Raw genomic sequence first — 19,702 nt, 5'->3', positions numbered from 1 at the left:
TATTTCAATGGCAGACCTAGCCAGCCAGGAGAATATAGTGACTACACCAGGAAATTCCTGGTGCGCAAAAATGATTGAAGGAGGTAACTCTGGTTCAGTTTTATTATTACATAGAGGGCAATGGCTAGGTCCCCTTATCTCTGACAAAATAATGTATATGTTCTGCTGCGAGTAAGACAGTAGAGCTGCGGACAATATCTGACTACATTGGTAAGTGTGATTTTAGTTCATCTTCCACCAACTCCACCAGGAGAAAGCTGCATTGGTTACTGACAGTTTTAACATTTCCGGGTTCCAACATAAAAACACATCCTTACACTGGAGTTTTTAAGAAGCTCTTTTAGTACAAAAATACTATCAGTGCAAACAGCACAATGTTAGAACCACATTTACCAGGTAGTGCATAGCCCTATACAACAAAAGTAATGAAAGGAAATCATTTTACTAACAAAAAACACATTAACCAAACAAAGGCCTTCTGTCTAAGTGATGAAAAGAGACAATTTTTTAACATGAGACGCATAGCCTGAAAAACTACATACGTTAGTTTAGCAAAACATACATGATAAAGCATATTTATTGCATCTCCCAGACATAATACCCTAATAATACTAAACAAAAATGATTTAAAAAAGGTTATAACGATTTGGTTCATAAACTAATTAAACTGATATTTATATTTAAATTAGTATTAGAGTCTATTAGACTAAAAACTTAAATCCATTTCCCAGGTGCCTTTTGCAATCATTGCATTAGGCTCATTACATATGTAGAAATAATACAAGACAGTTGGTGGAAGAGCTCTTTCGGTTTAAGAACGTAACAGTCAATTCAAAGATAAATACAGTTGGTAATGCATCTGGAGGGCACTAACGCACTAATAACACCATTAGTGCACATTTAGAGTCTGAAGCAAATGGTCAAAAAGTGCATAAATCAATTTCAGACTTTTTGTTCTGTTTTTCATTATTCCTCACGTTTCTCCTGTCTTACTGTCAGTTGCAGTTACTCATTGCCAACAAGTGATATTCAGCAAATATGCTTGACATCTTAAAGGAAGCCTTTGTATTGCAATAGCCACACAAAATGTGATATTGGGATGGTAAATTATCAGTATCACACGATTAAATCACCCTGGGTTTCTTTAGACAGAACATCTCATCTGGAATCTACCAGGGTTATCATCGCAAGCTAAATATTTCCAGTTTAAAATTTGAGTAGATATAGCTCAAGAAACCACAAATGTATTTGGTATTTCCTTGTGAATTTAATTAGATGTAATCCCTTCAGAGAAAGTGTATATAAAGGTTTGAGAGTATAGCTGTCACATTAATGGTCTTTATAGTTTATTCATCATGTAGGTTTCCTAATTTCTACCAACCATCAATCCTTGCACTATCCTTCTTCAGCTCATGGACAGGAAACTCTTCCCTGTTTACAAGTGCTGGTATTACTCAATACTGACTTACAAAGTAAACTAATTAGTGATTTAAAAAAAAACCTGAATGTCAGTCAGGATATACAGATAATTAAAAAAACCTTCTACCTGTATTCACACAGCAATTATTTTACCAATGAGAATCTGCATTCAGATTTTCCAGCAATCTCCCAGCAGAATTTGTCTTTATGTTGAATATGAATCATCAATGTTTTGGGATAAAGCTCTCAAAATAGTTTGCTGTGTGAGCAGCATCTGGGCATCAACTGGTGTAAAGTAAGTATAGTGTCTACAACCCTCGATTATATCTGGCCAGGGTCTACTGGAAAATGTCAAACAGCAGTCCAGTCCTGTCTTGACCGGAGAAATCCATTACTACATTTTTGCACACTACTTGGGCCTTCCTGCAAATGTCGTGGACAGTGGTTCAAGTATAGATATTTGTTGCCCATTCCCTCCTTCCACCCATTTTACTGCTCACTGTGACGTTGGCCCCACATAATATAAATCATCATAAAGGACACTTCCCCTACATCTCTGGTTTATATAGTGAATAGCTGAACCTTGCAGATCAGGAAACACCAGGTTCAATAATCTTAAGTGCAGAGTTAGCCGATCTCAAGTGGAGTGGATTGGCAACTGGCCTCAGCAACCCCAGGTTATAGCGAGAGATAAAGTTAGCCACTTTTCTCTATCCAACACCCCCGATGGAGGTTCACATGTGGACGTTGAGTTAGGACAGGATTGGTCTCCGCTTCGATGCTTCCTCTGCGGTCAAATCTTTGCCGTCAAGGCTCACATATGAAAAATGAAATAACGGGAAAATTGTACAAGGTAGTGGAGGGCACCTAGTGCTCTTGGAGCAGTACCCCAAGCAAGGAGTGAACACCTCTAGGAGAGGACCAGAAGGGGAACACTGACAAAGGAAGGAAACATTTAAAACAAAATCACACAGCATTAGGAGAAAAATTGATTCTTTTAAAATGACTAAAAATGTAAAAAATAAACAAAGATTATAGCTATTTGAAACAAACAGCAGCAAAACTCATTTCTGGATTCAGGTTCCATGATTTAATCACGTGTCACTATTACAAAGTCCCCTGTAACTGCCCTTCTTCCCAGTTTTGAGCTCCAGAACTGGTACTTCTTTTCAGTCTTCATTATGTCCTGCAACATGCTCCATTGGTCAATCAATCAATCAGCTCCTGCTCAATCTATGCTGCATAACGACTGAACTGACAGGCAATTCCAATAGGATCCCAACTCTGAAAGCACCACCAGGACACATCAGAATCCTCTCCTCTGCGAGAGACTTAGCAATAAAATAATTCTAAAATTGCAGCAGCTAAGTCAAAACTGCAACTGAACATAAAATACAAACATGGTAAAACTGTAATACTGCACGTTATTTTGTGGACTTCTGGAAAAATTTCCACTTATGGCTTAACCTACATTACTTATTGGCTGATGCATGGACTATCCAGGACTCGTGTCAAATTTGCACTGAACTAAATTTACTATGGGCTCTACTTTGGAACAAACTTAGCAGCGTAAACCTTTCTGGTATCATGCAGATAGAAAACAAAAACCTGAATGCTAGAAATCTTAAATAAAATCAGAAAGTGTTGGAAATACTAAGCAGGTTCATCAGGATCTGAAAAATAGACGGTAACATTTCAAAGGGCCGACGACTGGAATCTGATCCTTTTTTCTCTTTTCAAATGCTGATCTATGTATTTCCAATATTATTTGTTTCTGAATATATCAGTTTTGTATTGATATATATTTATTAGTGCAGTAGCTGATGTTGGAGTCCGTCAGCCAGCCAAAAAAAAATAGCTTGGAGACATTGCACTACTGTTTTTGTTCTACCTGTGCTACCAGATTATTGAAGCATTCCTTGTTAAAATGGCTCCTAGAGAATTAAATTGCAGCATTTTCCTATCTATAGGAATTCAGTACTCATCAGGAAATAGCGTATACAGACACAAAAGCTCTTTAGAAGTTGCTACAACATAGAAATAGAAAGAGGAAAATAATAAAAATGGATGTATCCTACCTGCCATTGAGGTGTACAACACAGCACATAAAGCAGAACTGACAGGACATGTCAATTCCCCATGGGAGTGTACCAGGCCATACCTAAATTAGCAATTTTCAATGCAAATACAGATTGGCAATTTTACCAGTTTTAAACCAGATATTTTATTTCTAATTAGAAAAATATTAGAACAATTTAATTGCTTCCATATATGGTAATATTTCACTCTTTAATAGAGTTTATGGCTATATTATTTCCCCCCAAAAGGTCTTCATGATGTAAATAGAGAGCTGCATTAAAGGTTCCTCCTGGTGAGCCTAGACTATGGGTGCATTTTACCACCCCAAGGAAGGAATGCTCCTGTGAAAGGTCCAAGACTGTAAGCCTACTGCAGATACCCTTAGAACAAATGTAAACATAGTCTGAGACACAAGTTAGGTAAGGGGTCAGTTTCTCCCAATCCTACATTTCAAGACCCGACAGGGAATTTACAAACTTGCCCTCAATAGAGTTTGGTAAGCAGGTACAACTGTCAGATACAGAAGTGTGAAAAAAGTGACTTGAAGAACTTGAATGAAATTCTTCATCATTAAAGACAGAATTGCATTTATCCAAGCACCTCATCACATTTGAGAAACTTCACACAGCCTCGCACAAAGTCCTTTTGAAAGACGGTAAATTATCTCCAAAAATGCTACATCAGAAAGAATTGATGGCTAGCCCTGTAAATTTATGCACACTTAACTAAGTACTTCTTGGAGCAAGTTCTTTTCTACAGATTGTTATACAGTATAAGCTACATTTGTTGCAGCATTTTATAATAATTATTTCCATACCCTCTAGTTATATCAAAATGAAGACCGGCAGAATGGATGTATACTGTTGGGCTCAGCATGCTCAGTACCTTTGGATAGTTATGCGAAATTTGCTTCTGACCAAGGTTGCATCTACCAAGCGGAGGTTTTAGTACTGTAACTAAGATCATAATTTACAACACAAAAATTATTTATTGCAGTACATCAGTAGTGTTGTAAATATGTATGCTTTCCTACATTCTTCAGCTTTAATCATTATAGTTCTGTTCTGCTGACTTCAAATGAGTCAGCTGCAACCAGCTAACTGAAGAACAGAAAATTCAGAAGAGGAGTGCCTAGTTACAAATCTATTATGTATCCTCGCACAGATCTATATTGATGAGAATTCAATGGAGCCATGTTGGGGTGGGAAGGGGGGAGAAAGAGATTAAGCTGTATAATGAATGTGCAATGTTTATCAATACATGTCCTTGTAGATCTCCTGTAGCAGTGGATGTAGTGAAGTGTCTGCTTCGGTCTTCTTAATCTTCTGGACAAGTTGCGCGTGCTCAGTCACTAGCTGGCGCAGGTCAGCCATTTTCTGGAGGAGCTTTGGGAAGAGGTATTGAGAGTCTGGATGGTTGGTTTGCAAATGTAGGCTCAAAGCTTGGAGAATACTGTCCTGCATCTCTTCAATCTGCTTCACACTCATCAGCCCAGGACGGTCTACATTAACAGAAAAGAAAAATCGTTAAGGGCTAATTTGTTCAGATTTAAAAAAAAAACTAACTGATTGTCTCAGCTGAGACAGTGATGCTCAAGAATAGAATATTTTTCACTTTATTCCTAGCTCTATTACTCTCCTTCCCTTCCCACATCTTCCTCTCGGGCAAACATTCACCTAAATTCAGAAAAGGGTAGCAGAGCCAAAGGGACTATAAACCTGATGTTGAGCACAACCTCCTGAAGCTGGAAGTTAAAGCATCCTGGACAGGAACTGGAGATGTTGGAGGCACAAACGGACTGTATTTTACATAATATAGTCCTTGCATTTGATGGCAGCGCTGCAATATAAAAGAGATGGGGCTAGTTCCATTGGAGGAGCTCAGAATTATGCCAGAAGGTGAATGTAAACCACAGCCAATGGTGTTGCTGCATGCTGAGAGCTGCCATTTTTACAGATTATGAGTGGGCTGACCCTCAGATTGCCTGTCGAGACAAACAATATAATTTTTATTTTTTGCCCTCTACTGAGGGAGGCCCTGACTGGCAAATTCATGATAGTTTTAAACTCCTAATCCCAATTGAGAAATTGGCAGGCAGGATCCGGGTCACAGTATTTTGCTGAATACATTTTCTGTAACCTGGTGTCAGACCCGTAAGATCCAGTTGATCTCACGGACACTGGGGTGTCCAAATTAAAAAATATATAAAGCAGTTAGAGTTCCACAGGCACAGTCAGTCTTCTGGTAATTCACATGTGCCACAAGAACATAGAAATTAGGAGTAGTAGGCCACCGAGCCTGCTCCGCCGTTCAATAAGATCATCGCTGATTTTCGGCCTCAACTCCACTTTCCTGCCGATCCCCATATCCCTTGACTCCCAGAGAGTCCAAAAAGCTATCTATCCCAGCCTTGAATATACTGATCATCATAGACTCAGCATCCACAGCTCTCTAAAGCAGAGAATTCCAAAGATTCACAACCCTGAGTGAAGAAATTCCTCCTCATCTTAGTCTTAAATGGACGACCCCTTATCCTGAGACTATGTCCCCTAGTTCCAGGCTCTCCAACCAGGGGAAACAACTTCTCAGCATCTACCCCATCAATCCCACTCAGAATCTTGTATGTTTAAATGAGATCACCTCTCATTCTTCTAAACTCCAGAGTATAGGCCCAATTTCTCCTCATAGGGCAACCCTCTCATCCCAGGAATTAATTTAGTGAATCTTCATTGCACTGCCTCCAAGGCTTGCATGTCCTTTCTCAGATAAGGAGACCAAAACTGTGCATAGTACTCCAGGTGTGGACTCACCAAAACTCTGTACAATTGTCGTAAGACTTCTTTACTCTTGTATTCCAACCCCTTGCATTAAAGGCCAACATGCCATTTGCCTTCCTAATTGCTTGCTGTACCTACATGCTAACGTTTCTGTACAAAGACATCTAAATCTCTCTGAACACGAATATTTAGTAGTTTATCATTTAAAAAATATTCTGTTTTTCTATCCTTCCTACCAAAGTGAATAACCTCACATTTTCCCACTTTATACTCCATCTGCCCATGAGGCCCCAGCACTGATCCCACTAGTTACAGCCTGACAATTGGAAAATTACCAGTTTATCCCAACTCTCTGCTTTCGATCTGTTAACCAATCCTCTATCCATACTAATATATTAATCCCAACTCCATGAGTACATATCTTGCGTAGCAACCTTTTACGTGGCATCTTATCGAACGCCTTTTGCAAATCCAAATATACTACATCCACTGGTTTCCTTTTATCCATCCCTCAAATTACATCCTCAAAAAACTTTAATAAGTTTGTTAAACATAATTTCCCTTTCATAAAACCATGTTGACTCTCTCTAATCATATTATGATTTTCTAAGTGCCCGGTTGCCACTTCCTTAATAATGGATTCCAACATTTTTCCCGACAACTGATGTCAGGCTAACTGGCCTGCAGTTCCCAGTTTTCTCTCTCCCTCCTTTCTTGAATAGCGGGGTTACATTTGCTACCTCCCGATCCGCTGGGACGGTTCTAGAATTTAGGTATTTTGGAAGATCACAACCAATGCATCCACTATCTCTGCAGCCTCCTCTTTTAGAACCCTAGGATGCAGGTCATCAGGTCCAGGGGATTTGTCAGCTTTTAGTCCCATTAGTTTCTCAAGTACTTTTTCTCGATTGATATTAATTACTTTTGTCATGTATCCTACATGGCTACTGTTTGTACTATCACAAGGTGTGCCACCAGAGGGCACAGCAGTGGGAGACTTGTAGGTTACTTGTACAGGTGTGCCTGGCCTAGTATAAAAGGCAGGCCATCAGGTATGATCCTCACTCTGGCGTTATCAATAAAGGACTAAGGTCACTACAGTTCAAGTGCAACACATTGTCTCGTGGAGTCATTATCAGAGCATCCAAGGACATAACAATTGGCGACGAGATTACGGACTTTCACGCGAAAATGGCTACACTTGGTACATTAGGGGTATGGTATTGGGGGTAATGTATTGAAGTGGATAGAGAACTGGTTGGCAGACAGGAAGCAGAGTGTCGGGATAAACGGGTCCTTTTCAGAATGGCAGGCAATGACTAATGGGTGCCGTAGGATTCAGTACTGGGACACCAGCTATTCACAATGTACATTAATGATTTAGAAGAAAGAATTGAATGTAATATTTGCAGCTGACACTAAGCTGGGTGGCGGTGTGAACTGAGCGGAGGGTGCTAAAAGGCTGCAAGGTGATTTTGGACAGGTTAGGTGAGTGGGCAAATGCATGTCAGATGCAGTATAATGTGAATAAATGTGAGGTTATCCACTTTGGTGGCAAAAACTGGAAGGCAGATTATCTGAATGGTGACAGATTAGGAAAAGGGGAGGTGCAACGAGACCTGGGTGTCATGGGACATCAGTCATTGAAAGTTGGCAAGCAGGTACAGCAGGCGGTGAAGGCGGCAAATGCCATGTTGGCCTTCATAGCTAGAGGATTTGAGTATATGAGCAGGGAGATCTTATTGCAGTTGTACAGGGCCTTGGTGAGGCCATACCTGGAATATTGTGTGCAGTTTTAATCTCCTAATCTGAGGAAGTTCGTTCTTGCTATTGAGGGAGTTCAGCGAAGGTTCACCAGACTGATTCCCGGGATGGCGGAACTGACATGAGGAGAGACTGAATCGACTGGGCTTGTATTCACTGGAGTTTAGAAGAATGAGAGGGGATTTCATAGAAACATATAAAATTCTGACGGGATTGGACAGGTTAGAGGCAGGAAGAATGTTCCCAATGCTGGGGAAGTCCAGAACCAGGGGTCACAGTCTAATATAAGGGGTAAGCCATTTACGATCAAGATGAGGAGAAACTTCTTCACTCAGAGTTGTTAACCTGTGGAATTCTCTACCGCAGAAAGTTGTTGAGGCCAGTCGTTGGATATATTCAAAAGGGAGTTAGATATGGCCCTTACGGCTAAAGGGATCAAGGGGTATGGAGAGAAAGCAGGAAAGGGGTACCGAGGTTGAATGATCAGTCATGATCTTATTGAATGGTGGTGCAGGCTCGAAGGGCTGAATGGCCTACTCCTGCACCTAATTTCTATGTTTCTATGTTGCAGCAGTTCGGCGGTGGTGATGATTGGGACCCCTTAGTGGAGAGGCTCGACCATTTCTTCACAGCAAATGACCTGGCAGGAGACAACCCGGCCACACTGGCTGGCAAGCGCAGAGCTATCCTGCTAACCAGTTGTGGGCTCACCGTCTATGGCCTCGTCAGGGACTTGCTGGCATCAGCGAAGACAACGACCAAGACATACGAGGAGCTCGTAACACTGATCCATGAGCAACTCAAGCCCAAGGAGAGCATCCTCACAGCCAGACACCAGTTCTACACCCACCGACTGTCCGAAGGCCAGGAAATCGCGAAATATGCTGCAGACCTCAGGAGGCTGGCGGCACCGTGTGATTTCGGTGACCATCTCACCGAATCACTGCGGGACATTTTTGTCATTCGAATCGGCCATGAGGGCCTTCTTCATAAGCTACTGTCGGCGGATACCACAGTCACACTGCAGAAGGCCATCTCTGTGAACCAGGCATTCATGATCTTGACCTGCGACTCTAGGCAGATGACTCATCCACAGGACTCAAACCCGGCAGGTACTGTGCACAGAGTGGCACCTTTTAGAGGCTGGACTGTAGAGCGTGAACCTTCTCAGGAAAGAGAGAACAGGCCCCCCCCCCCCCGAGTCCCTTAACTCAAGAGTCTGCCGAGGGGGGCTAACCGAGTAGCCCCAAGCGGGCATTGTGGAGGGAATCACAGGGCTCACCAGTGCCGTTTTAAAAACTATGTATGCAAAGGCTGCAGCACAAAGGGCCACCTCCAGCAATAGTGCAAGTGAAATATGACTCACTGTGTCGATGAAGAGTCTGCTGATGGCCATGAATCCAGCGCGGATTATGAAACGATAGGCAGAGAGGCAGAGAGGCCCCACGACGAGGTATATAGCATGTTTACCTGCACCATCAAGTGTTCCCCGTTGAGGATGGAAGTCGAGATAGATGGCGTTCCAGTCTTCATGGAAGTGGACACAGGGGTGAGCCAGTCAGTAATGAATCAAGAAGCCTTTGAGAGGCTACGAGACAATCAAACTGAACGACCCAAGTTGGTCCTGGTTCAGGCAAAGCTACGCACCTACACCGATGAACTTATCCTAGTCATTGGTGGTGCGGATGTAAAGGTACTCCATGATGGGGCGGTGCACAGGTTACCTCTGTGGGTTGTTGCAGGTGATAGACCAATGCTAGTCGGAAGGAGGTGGATGGAGAAGATCCATTGGAAGTGGGAAGACTTCACCCCTCCAACGATCAACGTCCTCTGCGCTCAGAGGCAAAGCAAGCCCTCACCTGAGGTTGGATCCGGCACTAGAGAGCAGACCAGCACAGCACCCGAGGCACAGACCACCCAAGCGCACCTTCAAGGCTCCAGTGGCAGGAATCCGGAGGAAGAAAATCAGATCCAAAGACTCCTCCCCAGCTTCGGTGGCAGAATCTGGGGAGAAGAGGATCACCGCAGTCGACATCGTGGATGGAGGAAAGATGGCGCCCAAACCACGAGGTGATGCGCTGCAGAAAAAGATGGCAGCGACCAGACCACGAGGTGCAGCGCTGATGGAGCAACACGTGGCACCAAACGGAGAAGAGGAATGGGGTAAAGATAGCAAGGCTCTCTTAAAGGAGGCCTGCAACCCACCACACTTAAAAGGGACAGTTCTACACACTCAAGCAATGTAATAGCAACTGAGACATAGAGATAAAATGTGTAACTGATGATCAGAGTTGTGTTCATGCAATAAGCAAGGAAAAGTCACGCGATCGCGATCGGAGCTACAGGGTATTCAGAATAAGTAATGAAACGTTGTGTGATGTAGGATTTCAACTGCACACTGCCAATGCAGCGGGCAAACACCCATCGGGAGCACACAGGTCCAGCGAGCGACCCAACGCTGTACCCTGCGTCCCTGGGACCAGAGTTATGCACCATGGAGTGTGGCCACATGCAGCCAATATACACAAGCTGCAGAGCAAGCGATCTCAAGAAGCCAACGGCACCGATATCGATACCCTGCCCGATTGGCTTCGCCTCTCAGGCAACTAACCGCCACAAGCCTGAAAGAGCAAACTGTGCTAAGACGCAGCCCCCAGACACCAAGGCCAGACCTGGGAACGAAGGGTCACCCACAACAGTTCTCAAAAAGGGGACCGGGACAAGGATCTCAAACCAAACAACGCTCAGGCTAGCGAGTCAGCAGTTTCCTGTGCATTCAGACGTCAGCACCTCAGGGAGCAGCAGCGACCCAGGGCTCAAAGAAAGGACAGGGAGGTCACAGGCATCTGTGAACCTGTCAGACGCTAGGAGCAACGGCAACAGCCCCGAGAGCAGGCAACTTGAGCCAACCGGGTTCCCACTGCAGCACTGGGCACCATGCCGCCACCAGATTGCCTGGACACCATCCAGCAGTTCTGGCACTAGCTTGTCCTTACGCACCGGTTACCGATCCCCAGTATGCATCGATAATGTATCTCACCAGTCCAATGTACTTGTCTCACAACTGAACCACAAATGTAATGCAAACTTGTTTTTCTGGACTTGAATGTATAGAGAATGAAATGAGCCTCCGGCACAATCTATATGTGGGGTGGGGTGGGGTGGAGAAAGAGAATGGAGTGGTCAGGGACACGCACCAACAGCACTCTACTGCCAACAAAACACCAACCACTCACCCAAGATTGAAACGACCCGCCAAGGGTCAACCAGATAGAGCTAAGCCCAAAATATAGTCAATGCAGAGACGATTGCACTAAAAGCTTGGGGGAGAGTGATGTCATGTATCTTACATGGCTACTGTTTGTACTATCACAAGGTGTGCCATCAGAGGGCACAGCAGTGGGAAACTTGTTTACCTGTACAGGTGTGTCTAGCCTAGTATAAAAGGCAGGCCACCAGGTGTGATCCTCACTCTGGAGTGATCAATAAAGGACTACGGTCACCACAGTTCAAGTACAACACATTGCCTCGTGGAATCATTATCAGAGCATCCAAGGACATAACAACTTTAAGTTTCTTGCTCTCTGTAGCCCCTTGGTTTCCTACTGTTTTTGGTATACTTTTAGTGTTTTCTACTGTGAAGATACAAAATAATTGTTTAAAGCCTCTGCCATTTCCTAGTTCCCCAATATAATTTCTCCCGTTTCAGCTTTTAGGGGACCAATCCTTACTTTTGCTACTCACTTGCTTTTTACGTACTTTTAGAAGCTCTTGCAATTTTAAAAAATATTTCGGGTCATACTTTGCGAGGTTCTAAAGCTTCAGGCTTACTTCTATTCTTCACAACTTTATAAAGCCTTTTCTTTTAATCTAATACTGTCCTAAACCTCTTCAGTTAGCCACAGATGGATCACTTTTCCCGTGGAGTTTTTATTTCTCGATGGAATTTATATTCGTTGAGAATTTTGCAATATTTCTTTAAATGTTTGCCACTGCTTACGTACAGTCATACCTTTTAATCTAATTTCCCAATCTACCTTAGCCAACTCAACCCAATAATTTCATTCTCAAACCCAATGTGAAATGTTATCATGTTATGTTCATTCTTCCCCAGAGGATTCTTTACTACGAGATTACTAATTAACCCTGTCTCATAAGAACATAATAGGAGCAGGAGTAGGCCATTTGGCCCCTCGAGCCTGCTCCACCATTCAATGAGATCATGGCTGATCTTCTACCTCAACTCCACTTTCCTGCACTATCCCCATATCCCTTGATTCCCTTAATATCTAAAAATCTATCGCTCTCTATCTTGAATATACTCAATGACTCAGCTTCTACAACTCTCTGGTGTAGATTCACAACCCTAAGTGAAGAAATTTCTCCTCTTCTCAGTCCTAAATGGCCGACCCCTTATTCTGAGACTGTGACCCCTGGTTCTAGACTCGCCAGCCAGGGGGAACATCCTACCTGCATCTACCCTGTCAAGCCCTGTAAGAATTTTGTATGTTTCAATGAGATCACCTCTCATTCTTCTAAACTCGAGAGCCTAGTCTACTCAATCTCTCCTTATAGGACAATCCCCCCATCCCAAGAATCAGTTTTGTGAACCTTTGTTGCACTCCCTTTATGCAAGTATATTCTTATTTAGATAAGGAGACCAAAACTATACACAATACTCCAGGTGTGGGCTCACTAGGGCCCTATATAATTGTAGTAAGATGTCGTTACTCTTATACTCAAATCCTCTTGTAATAACGGCCAACATATCATTTTCTTTCTTAATTGCTTGCTATAGCTGCATGTTAACTTTCAGTGATTCGTGTACAAGGACTCTCTGAATAGCAACACTTCCCAATCTCTCACCATTTAAAAAATATGCTGCTTTTCTATTTTTCCTACCAAAGTAGCTAACTTCACATTTCTCCACATTATATTCAATTGGCCATGTTCACGTCCACTCACTAAGCCTGTCTATATTCCCTTGAAGCTGCTTTGCATTCTCCTCACAACTTATACCTCTCGACCCCTCCGTAGTCTCTGAATTGTCAGACTGCTTGTCTGACATCCAGTACTGGATGAGCAGAAATTTTCTCCAATATTGGGAAGACCAAAGCCATTGTCATTGGTCCCTGCCAAAAACTGTGTTCCATCTGACTCCATCCCTCTCCGTAGCGTCTATTTGAGGCTGAACCAGACTGTTCACAACCTAGGTGTCATATTTGACCCTGAAATGAGCTACCGGCCACATATCCGCTGCATAACTAAAACCGCCTATTTCCACCTGCATAACATTGCCCACCTCCGCCACTGCCTCAGCTCATCTGCTGCTGAAACCCTCATCCATGTCCTTTGCTACCTCTAGACTTGACTATTCCAACACACCCCTGGCTGGCCTCCCACATTCTACCCTACGTAAAGTTGAGGTCATACAAAACTCGGCAGCCCGTGTCCTAACTTGCACCAAGTCCCAATCACCCATCACCCCTGTGTTCGCTGACCTACATTGGCTCCCTGTTAAGCAACACCTTGATTCAAAATTCTGATCCTAGTTTACAAATCCCTCCGTGGTCTCACCCCTCCCTATTTCTAATCTCTTTCAGCCTCACAACCCCAAGAGATGTCTGTGCTCCTCAAATTATGCGCTCGAGCATCCCTGATTATAACTGTTCAACCATTGGTGGCCGTGCCTTCAGCTGCTTGGGCCCCAAGCACTGGAACTCCCTCTCTAAACCTCTCCAGCCTCCTGCAAGACGCTCCTTAAAACCTACCTCTTTGACCAAGCTTTCGGTCATCTGCCGTAATTTCTTCTTATGTGGCTCGCTGTCAAATCTGTTTTGTCTTACAACACTGCTGTGAAGCGCCTTGGGACGTTTTACTGCGTTAAAGGCGCTATACAGGTATAATGTCCGGAAACCTCAGGACCGAGGCCATTCCAGTTTTTCCGATTTCAGAGAATAAATTTCCGGATGCCGGAGCATTACATGAGACGACCCGAATCTGGCAACCTCGAGGCCGGGCCAGGCTGATGTGCGTATTTTTTTGGATTCATGTTTGGAAAAAGGTATGTACAGCTTAAAAGTCCAGTTTTCGGTAAATATTTACAGATTCCGGACAACAACTCTAGCAATCTGCACAATGTCCGATTTTTGGAAAAGTCTGGTATTTAAAACTCCGGATTTCGGACGTTCTGCCTGTATAAATAAAAGTTGTTGTTGTGGTTACATTCCCACCTAGCTTTGTATGATCAGCAAACTTGGTCCCCTCATCTAAATCATTGATATATAGTGAATAGCTGAGGCCTAAGCACCAATCTTTGCAATACCCCACCAGTTACAGCCTGCCAACCCAAAAATGACCCGTTTATTCCTACTCTCTATTTTCTGTCCGTTAACCAATCCTCAATCCATGCTCGTATATTACCCTCAATCCCATGATCTCTAATTGTGTTTAATAACCTCTTGTGTGGCACCTTATCGAATGCCTTCTGAAAATCAAAATTCACCACATCCACTGTCCCTCCCCTTATCTATACTGCTACTTACAACCTCAAAAAAAACAAACAGATTTGTTAAACATGATTTCCCTTTCATAAATCCGTGTTGATAAATAAATCTTATTTTCTAAGTGCCCTATTACCAATTCCTTAATAATAGATTCTAGCATTTTCCCTACTACTGATGTCAGGCTAACTGGTCGGCAGTTCCCTGTTTTCTCTCTCGCTCCTTTTTTAAATAATGGGGTTACATTTGCTACCTTCCAATCCGTGCGAACAGTTCTAGAATCTAGAACTTTGATAGATGACAACCAATGCACCCACTATTTTCTATAGCCATCTCTTTCAAAACCCAAGGATGTAGGCCATCATCCAGGAGATTTATTGGCTTTGAGTCCCATTAATTTGTCCAGTACTATTTTATTACTAATGCAGGTACAGCGTTGAGAATCCAGAGTTATGGAATCCGGGACGATCCGTGGCGGGGTTGTCTAGAATCCGGCCCACCCCACCGCCGACCTCTCTCACGCTTTACCTTGGCCCGCTGCTCCTTCCTTTGCACCACCTCCATGCCTCGGCGCCCCCCTCCGCTCCTTACTTCTGCCCCCCTTCCCCCCTCTCGCCCCCCCTTCCCTCGCTCGCGCCCTTTCTCTCCCCCTCCATACCCTTTGCTCGCCGCCCCCCCCACCTGCTCGCTTCCTTCGCTGCCCCCCCATTCCCGCTTGCTTTGCTCGCTGCCCACCCCCACTCGCTCCCTTTACTTGCCCCACCCCCCTCGCTCCCTCCACGCGCACGCTCCCCTCGCTCGACGCCCCCCATCCCCTCGACTCCCTTCGCTCGCCACCCCCACCCCCCCCATTCCCGCTTGCTTTGTTCGCCGCCCACCCCCACTGCTCGCTCCCTTCATGCGCGCCCCCCCCTTCACTCGCGCACGCTCGTGCTCCCCCGTCACTCACTCGCGCTCCGCCCCTCCCTTCACTGCCCCCCCTTCACTCGCGCCTCTCCGCCACCCCCCCCCACCGCTCCTCCCTTCACTCGCGCGCCGCCAACCCTTCCCCCCCCCCGCTCCCTTCACTCACTCGCGCGCCCGCCCCCCCTCCCCTCGCTCCCTTCACTCGCATCTCTCTCCTCTCCTTCCCCCCCCCCCACCGCTCGCTCGCTCCCTTCACTCGTCTCTCTTCCCCTCACGCCCTTCACTCGTCTCCCTCCCTCCCTCCGCCGCTCGCTCCCTTCACTCGTCGTCCCCCCCCCCCCGCTCGCTCCCTTCACTCGTGTGGCGCCCCCCCGTCCCATCCCCCCCCCCCCCCCCCCCCCCCCGTCCCATCCCCCCCCCCCCCCTTCCTCCTTCCCTTGTGTCTTCAACTATTTGCATTCAATTTCTCACTTGGCAAATGGGACTTGCATTTGAAACAAATAGGCTTGGCTCCTCCTCATGGACTAATATCAGAAGATTAACTCAAGTTTTTCTATGAAGTTGGTGAAAATTACATTTGCAAAACATGAGATTAACATTTTCCCCTTACAAACTTGCAAAATAGTGACATTTCACAAGTCAAACAGCTTGTGGCTGATATCCACTATGATAGTTAAATAAAATGTAACATTTAAAGTCAAGCTTTGTGACCAGCTCATGGCTCATGGCTCAAGGGTAAATTCACCATGTACTGCAGTTAAAAGTAAAACTTGCATTTGATGGTACCTCCACATACAGCCTTAGATGGTCCCAGGTTCATTTCCTGGTCAGCTAATATAATTGATCTAAACCAGTGTAGTACAATTGGTCTCTGGGTTCCTTATGGGTAGGAAAAGAATAACCAGCCAGGATTTCCCCCAGGATTACTGTTCCATGAAATAGGAAGAGAACGTTACAAGTGATCTCAGTGCCTTGATTTAGGAAGGGTGAAAACTGGCCAGATTTCCCGGTCCCAATGGATAACCCATGACCCTGCTGAAGGCAAGGATAGCATCAGACTTGGCTGTGATGCCTTCCATAGTTGTATAGTCTTCTCACATTCACTGTCTAGGGTTACACATGAAGTATGACCACATAGGTGAGGTACCCAACAGTCTATCAGTGGCTGTGGAATGTACCCCATCCAGAACAAGAGTTGAAATAATTGACAGGACAATCGAGAGAAAAATAAAATAGGCAATTTGCAAGTGGTAGCAGCCATGTGAAGGGAATCGGTGTGTGCAGATGGAGGCAGTGATGTGAAGGGAGTCAATGCATGCAGGTGGCAACAGTTAATAAAGTACATGGGATCTTGGACTTTATAAATAGATGCATAGAATACAAAAGCCAGGCAGTTGTGCTAATCCTATATAAAACACTAGTTCGGCCCCAGCAGCAGTAGTGTGTCCAATTCTGGGCACCACACTTTGGGAAGGACATAAAGGCTTGAGAAGTTACAGAAGAGATATACTAGAATGATTCCAGAAATATTACGTGGATAGACTGGAGGAGAAGCTGGGGATGTTCTCCTTAGAGCAGAGAGGGCCAAGTGGAGATTTGATAGATAGAGGTGTTTAAAATCATGAAGAGTTTAGAGAGAGTAAATAAATCTCATTGAAACATATAAAATTCTTACAGGACTAGACAGGATAGATGCCGAGAGGCTGTTTCCACTGACGAGAGAATCTAGAACCAGGGTCATAGTCTCAGGAGAAGGGGGTCAGCCATCTAGGACTGAGATGAGGAGAAATTTCTTCACTCAGAGGGTTGTGAATCTTTGGAATTCTCTACCCCAGAGTGCTGTGGATTCTCAGTCAGAGTATATTGAAGACTGAGATCGATAGATTTTTAGGCACTAAGGGAATCCAGGGATATGGGGATAGGGCAGGAAAGTGATGTAGAAGTTCAGCTATGATCTTACTGAATGGCAGAGCAGGCTCAAGGGGCCAGATAACCTACTCCTGTTCCCGTTTATGTTCTTGAGAAACGGTTTCCAATGACTGAAGGGTCGATAACCAGAGGGAACAGATTTAAGGTGATTGGCAAAGGAACCAGAGGCGAAAGGAGGAAACACTTTTTAATGCAACAAGTGGTTAGGATTTAGAATGCACTACCTGATAGGGTGGTGGATACAGAATGAATAGTAGCCTTCAAAAGGGAATTGGAGAAATACTAGGAAGGAGAAAAAAATTACAGGGAGGAGTAAAAAAATACAGGGATATGGAAGAAAAGTGGAGAGGTGAGACTAACTGGATTCTCTTTGAAAGAGTTAGCATAGACACGATGGGCCAAATGGTCTCCCTTCTGTGCTGTACTAGTCTATGATTCTATGATGTGAAGGGAGTCAGCACTTGCAGATATAAAGATGGTAATTTTCTTACCTCCACATAGAATAATGGCGGCCACAAAAAGAGCCAAGTCACTATCATCCAGCTCCAAGGCATTGAACTTCACTGCAAACTCAAACTTGGGTTCCATAATTTCGCTGAATGGCTTGCGCAGACTCCTCAGGAATTCTCGAGTTACAAATCCATTTCCATTAGCCACAAGAAGACCATCCTTATTCATAATTGATGCCAACATGGCAAAAATGGCTTCATGCACACCGTATTTTAGTAATGTCACCTGGTCATTCAGGTACAGGTTTAAGAATTCAGGGATGCTCTTGGCAAATTCAGTGAGTTCCCGTACTGTTTCAACAGTTGTACACTGGCAACGATGAAAGACATGAACTGCAATCTCTTTGTTCGGAATTCCATTTACTGATTGTTTCCAAACTAGGTTTTTCTCAGCCTGCCAAAGGGTCTCCATGTCATGAATAACAAAAGGCTGCATTCAGGAGAGAAAATTGTAAATTAGAATTTGCTTGGAGAATCATATTTGCGTGTTCTACCCTATAGCAAAACAGTTAGAAAAATGACAACTTTTTAAAATGTCGGGATATAATTGAAAGCACAATCAAATGTGAGATTGTCTATAGCTCCAAAACTTTTTTTTTTTTAAATCAACAATCCTTTAATAGGAAGCTAGGAATGCAAAAATTAAATACTGTAAATAATAATGTCTCATTTTATTTAGCTAGCCAGAAGTGAGTGACAAAAATATCTACTGGCCAGTACAAACACGATCAAGACTTTCAAATTTACTCTTAATTTTTGTCAATATTTAAAATTACTGATGGGAAAAAGTAGAGGTACATCAGGGGACAGAGGGACAATGCCACAGGCAAAATGAGTAAGGCTGGCGTTACACAGCACTAGATACAAGCTCAAATTGATGGGATGACGTGCACCCAAAGCCACATTGCATTGATGTGGAACTGAGAATGTGATTATGCCATAAAGCACTTGGTGTGGGGCGGGGGGGGGGGAAGTAAAATTGAGTATTTGCCCAGTAACTTGATTATAGAACTGAATATTGACCTGGACTAACAGAACTGGTAGGGTTTTTTTCCTGGTTCCCCACTCCGCTGATCAGATATACAAGAGAGTGAAGAGGTTAAGGAATGAACGGAGGATCTGAAAAGATAAAATAGGTAAAAAAGAATGAAATTAAAGAAGTAGGGATTTTTCTGCAGTGATTATTTCAATTTGTTTAAATGATAATTTGGCATGCATACAGTGATCGAATTTCATAAGAAAATCAGGATTCACCAGTTTGAAGATATGTTCAAATTCTCCAAGAAAAACATTTAGGAGTACTGGGGGAGGGAGTAGTCCATAGAATTTCACAAATCAGTCGCATATTACTGGTATCGGGAAGGGAAGAGAGAAAGAAAACACAATGCAGTTTCTCTGTGAATTTGACTTTGGTGCTTTATCCTTCCTCGACACCTCCGCAGCATTCCATGGTTAACCACGCCATTTTCCTCAAACACCTCGCCTCCATTGTCCAGCCACATGGGACTGCACTTGCATGTTTCCAGTCCTACTTTTCCAAACCCATCCAGGAGCAGCTCCAGCAATGGCTTTTCTTCTCACCTCTGCATGACCTCCAAAATTCCCCAAGGATTTACTGCTGGCCGTTCGCTTCCTTATTTACATGCTTGTCCCTTGACAATGTCATCTGCAGACATCTGATCAGCTTCCACATATACAGAACGTCATGCTGATTTACCTCCCTCCCACGGCCACTAATCCCACCCTCATTGGCAGCCAGTGTCTCATGCTGAACCTGCGCCATCTTTACCATCTCAGTGTCCTATCTAACCCCAAG

The 19,702-nt window shown here is 44.0% G+C and overlaps 1 protein-coding gene across 3 annotated transcripts in view; it reads right to left on the bottom strand.

Moving 5' to 3' along the window:
* Positions 1-324: 324 nt before the first annotated feature.
* The window catches only part of LOC139227829 (peroxisome proliferator-activated receptor delta-like), a 75,033-nt gene continuing 55,655 nt past the window's right edge, over positions 325-19,702 (bottom strand). For all 3 annotated transcript variants that reach the window (XM_070858900.1, XM_070858899.1, XM_070858901.1), the window contains exons 6-7: positions 17,869-18,316; positions 325-4,999 (exon numbers count right to left, since the gene is read on the bottom strand). In XM_070858900.1, coding sequence (XP_070715001.1) covers positions 4,752-4,999; positions 17,869-18,316 — 696 coding nt within the window. In that variant the 3' untranslated portion in view covers positions 325-4,751. The remainder of the gene's footprint in view (positions 5,000-17,868; positions 18,317-19,702) is intronic.

This window comes from Pristiophorus japonicus, chromosome 17 (assembly GCF_044704955.1).
Source record: "Pristiophorus japonicus isolate sPriJap1 chromosome 17, sPriJap1.hap1, whole genome shotgun sequence".
Classification (NCBI taxonomy): domain Eukaryota; kingdom Metazoa; phylum Chordata; class Chondrichthyes; family Pristiophoridae; genus Pristiophorus; species Pristiophorus japonicus.
This window is presented reverse-complemented; position numbering and strand designations above follow the sequence as displayed.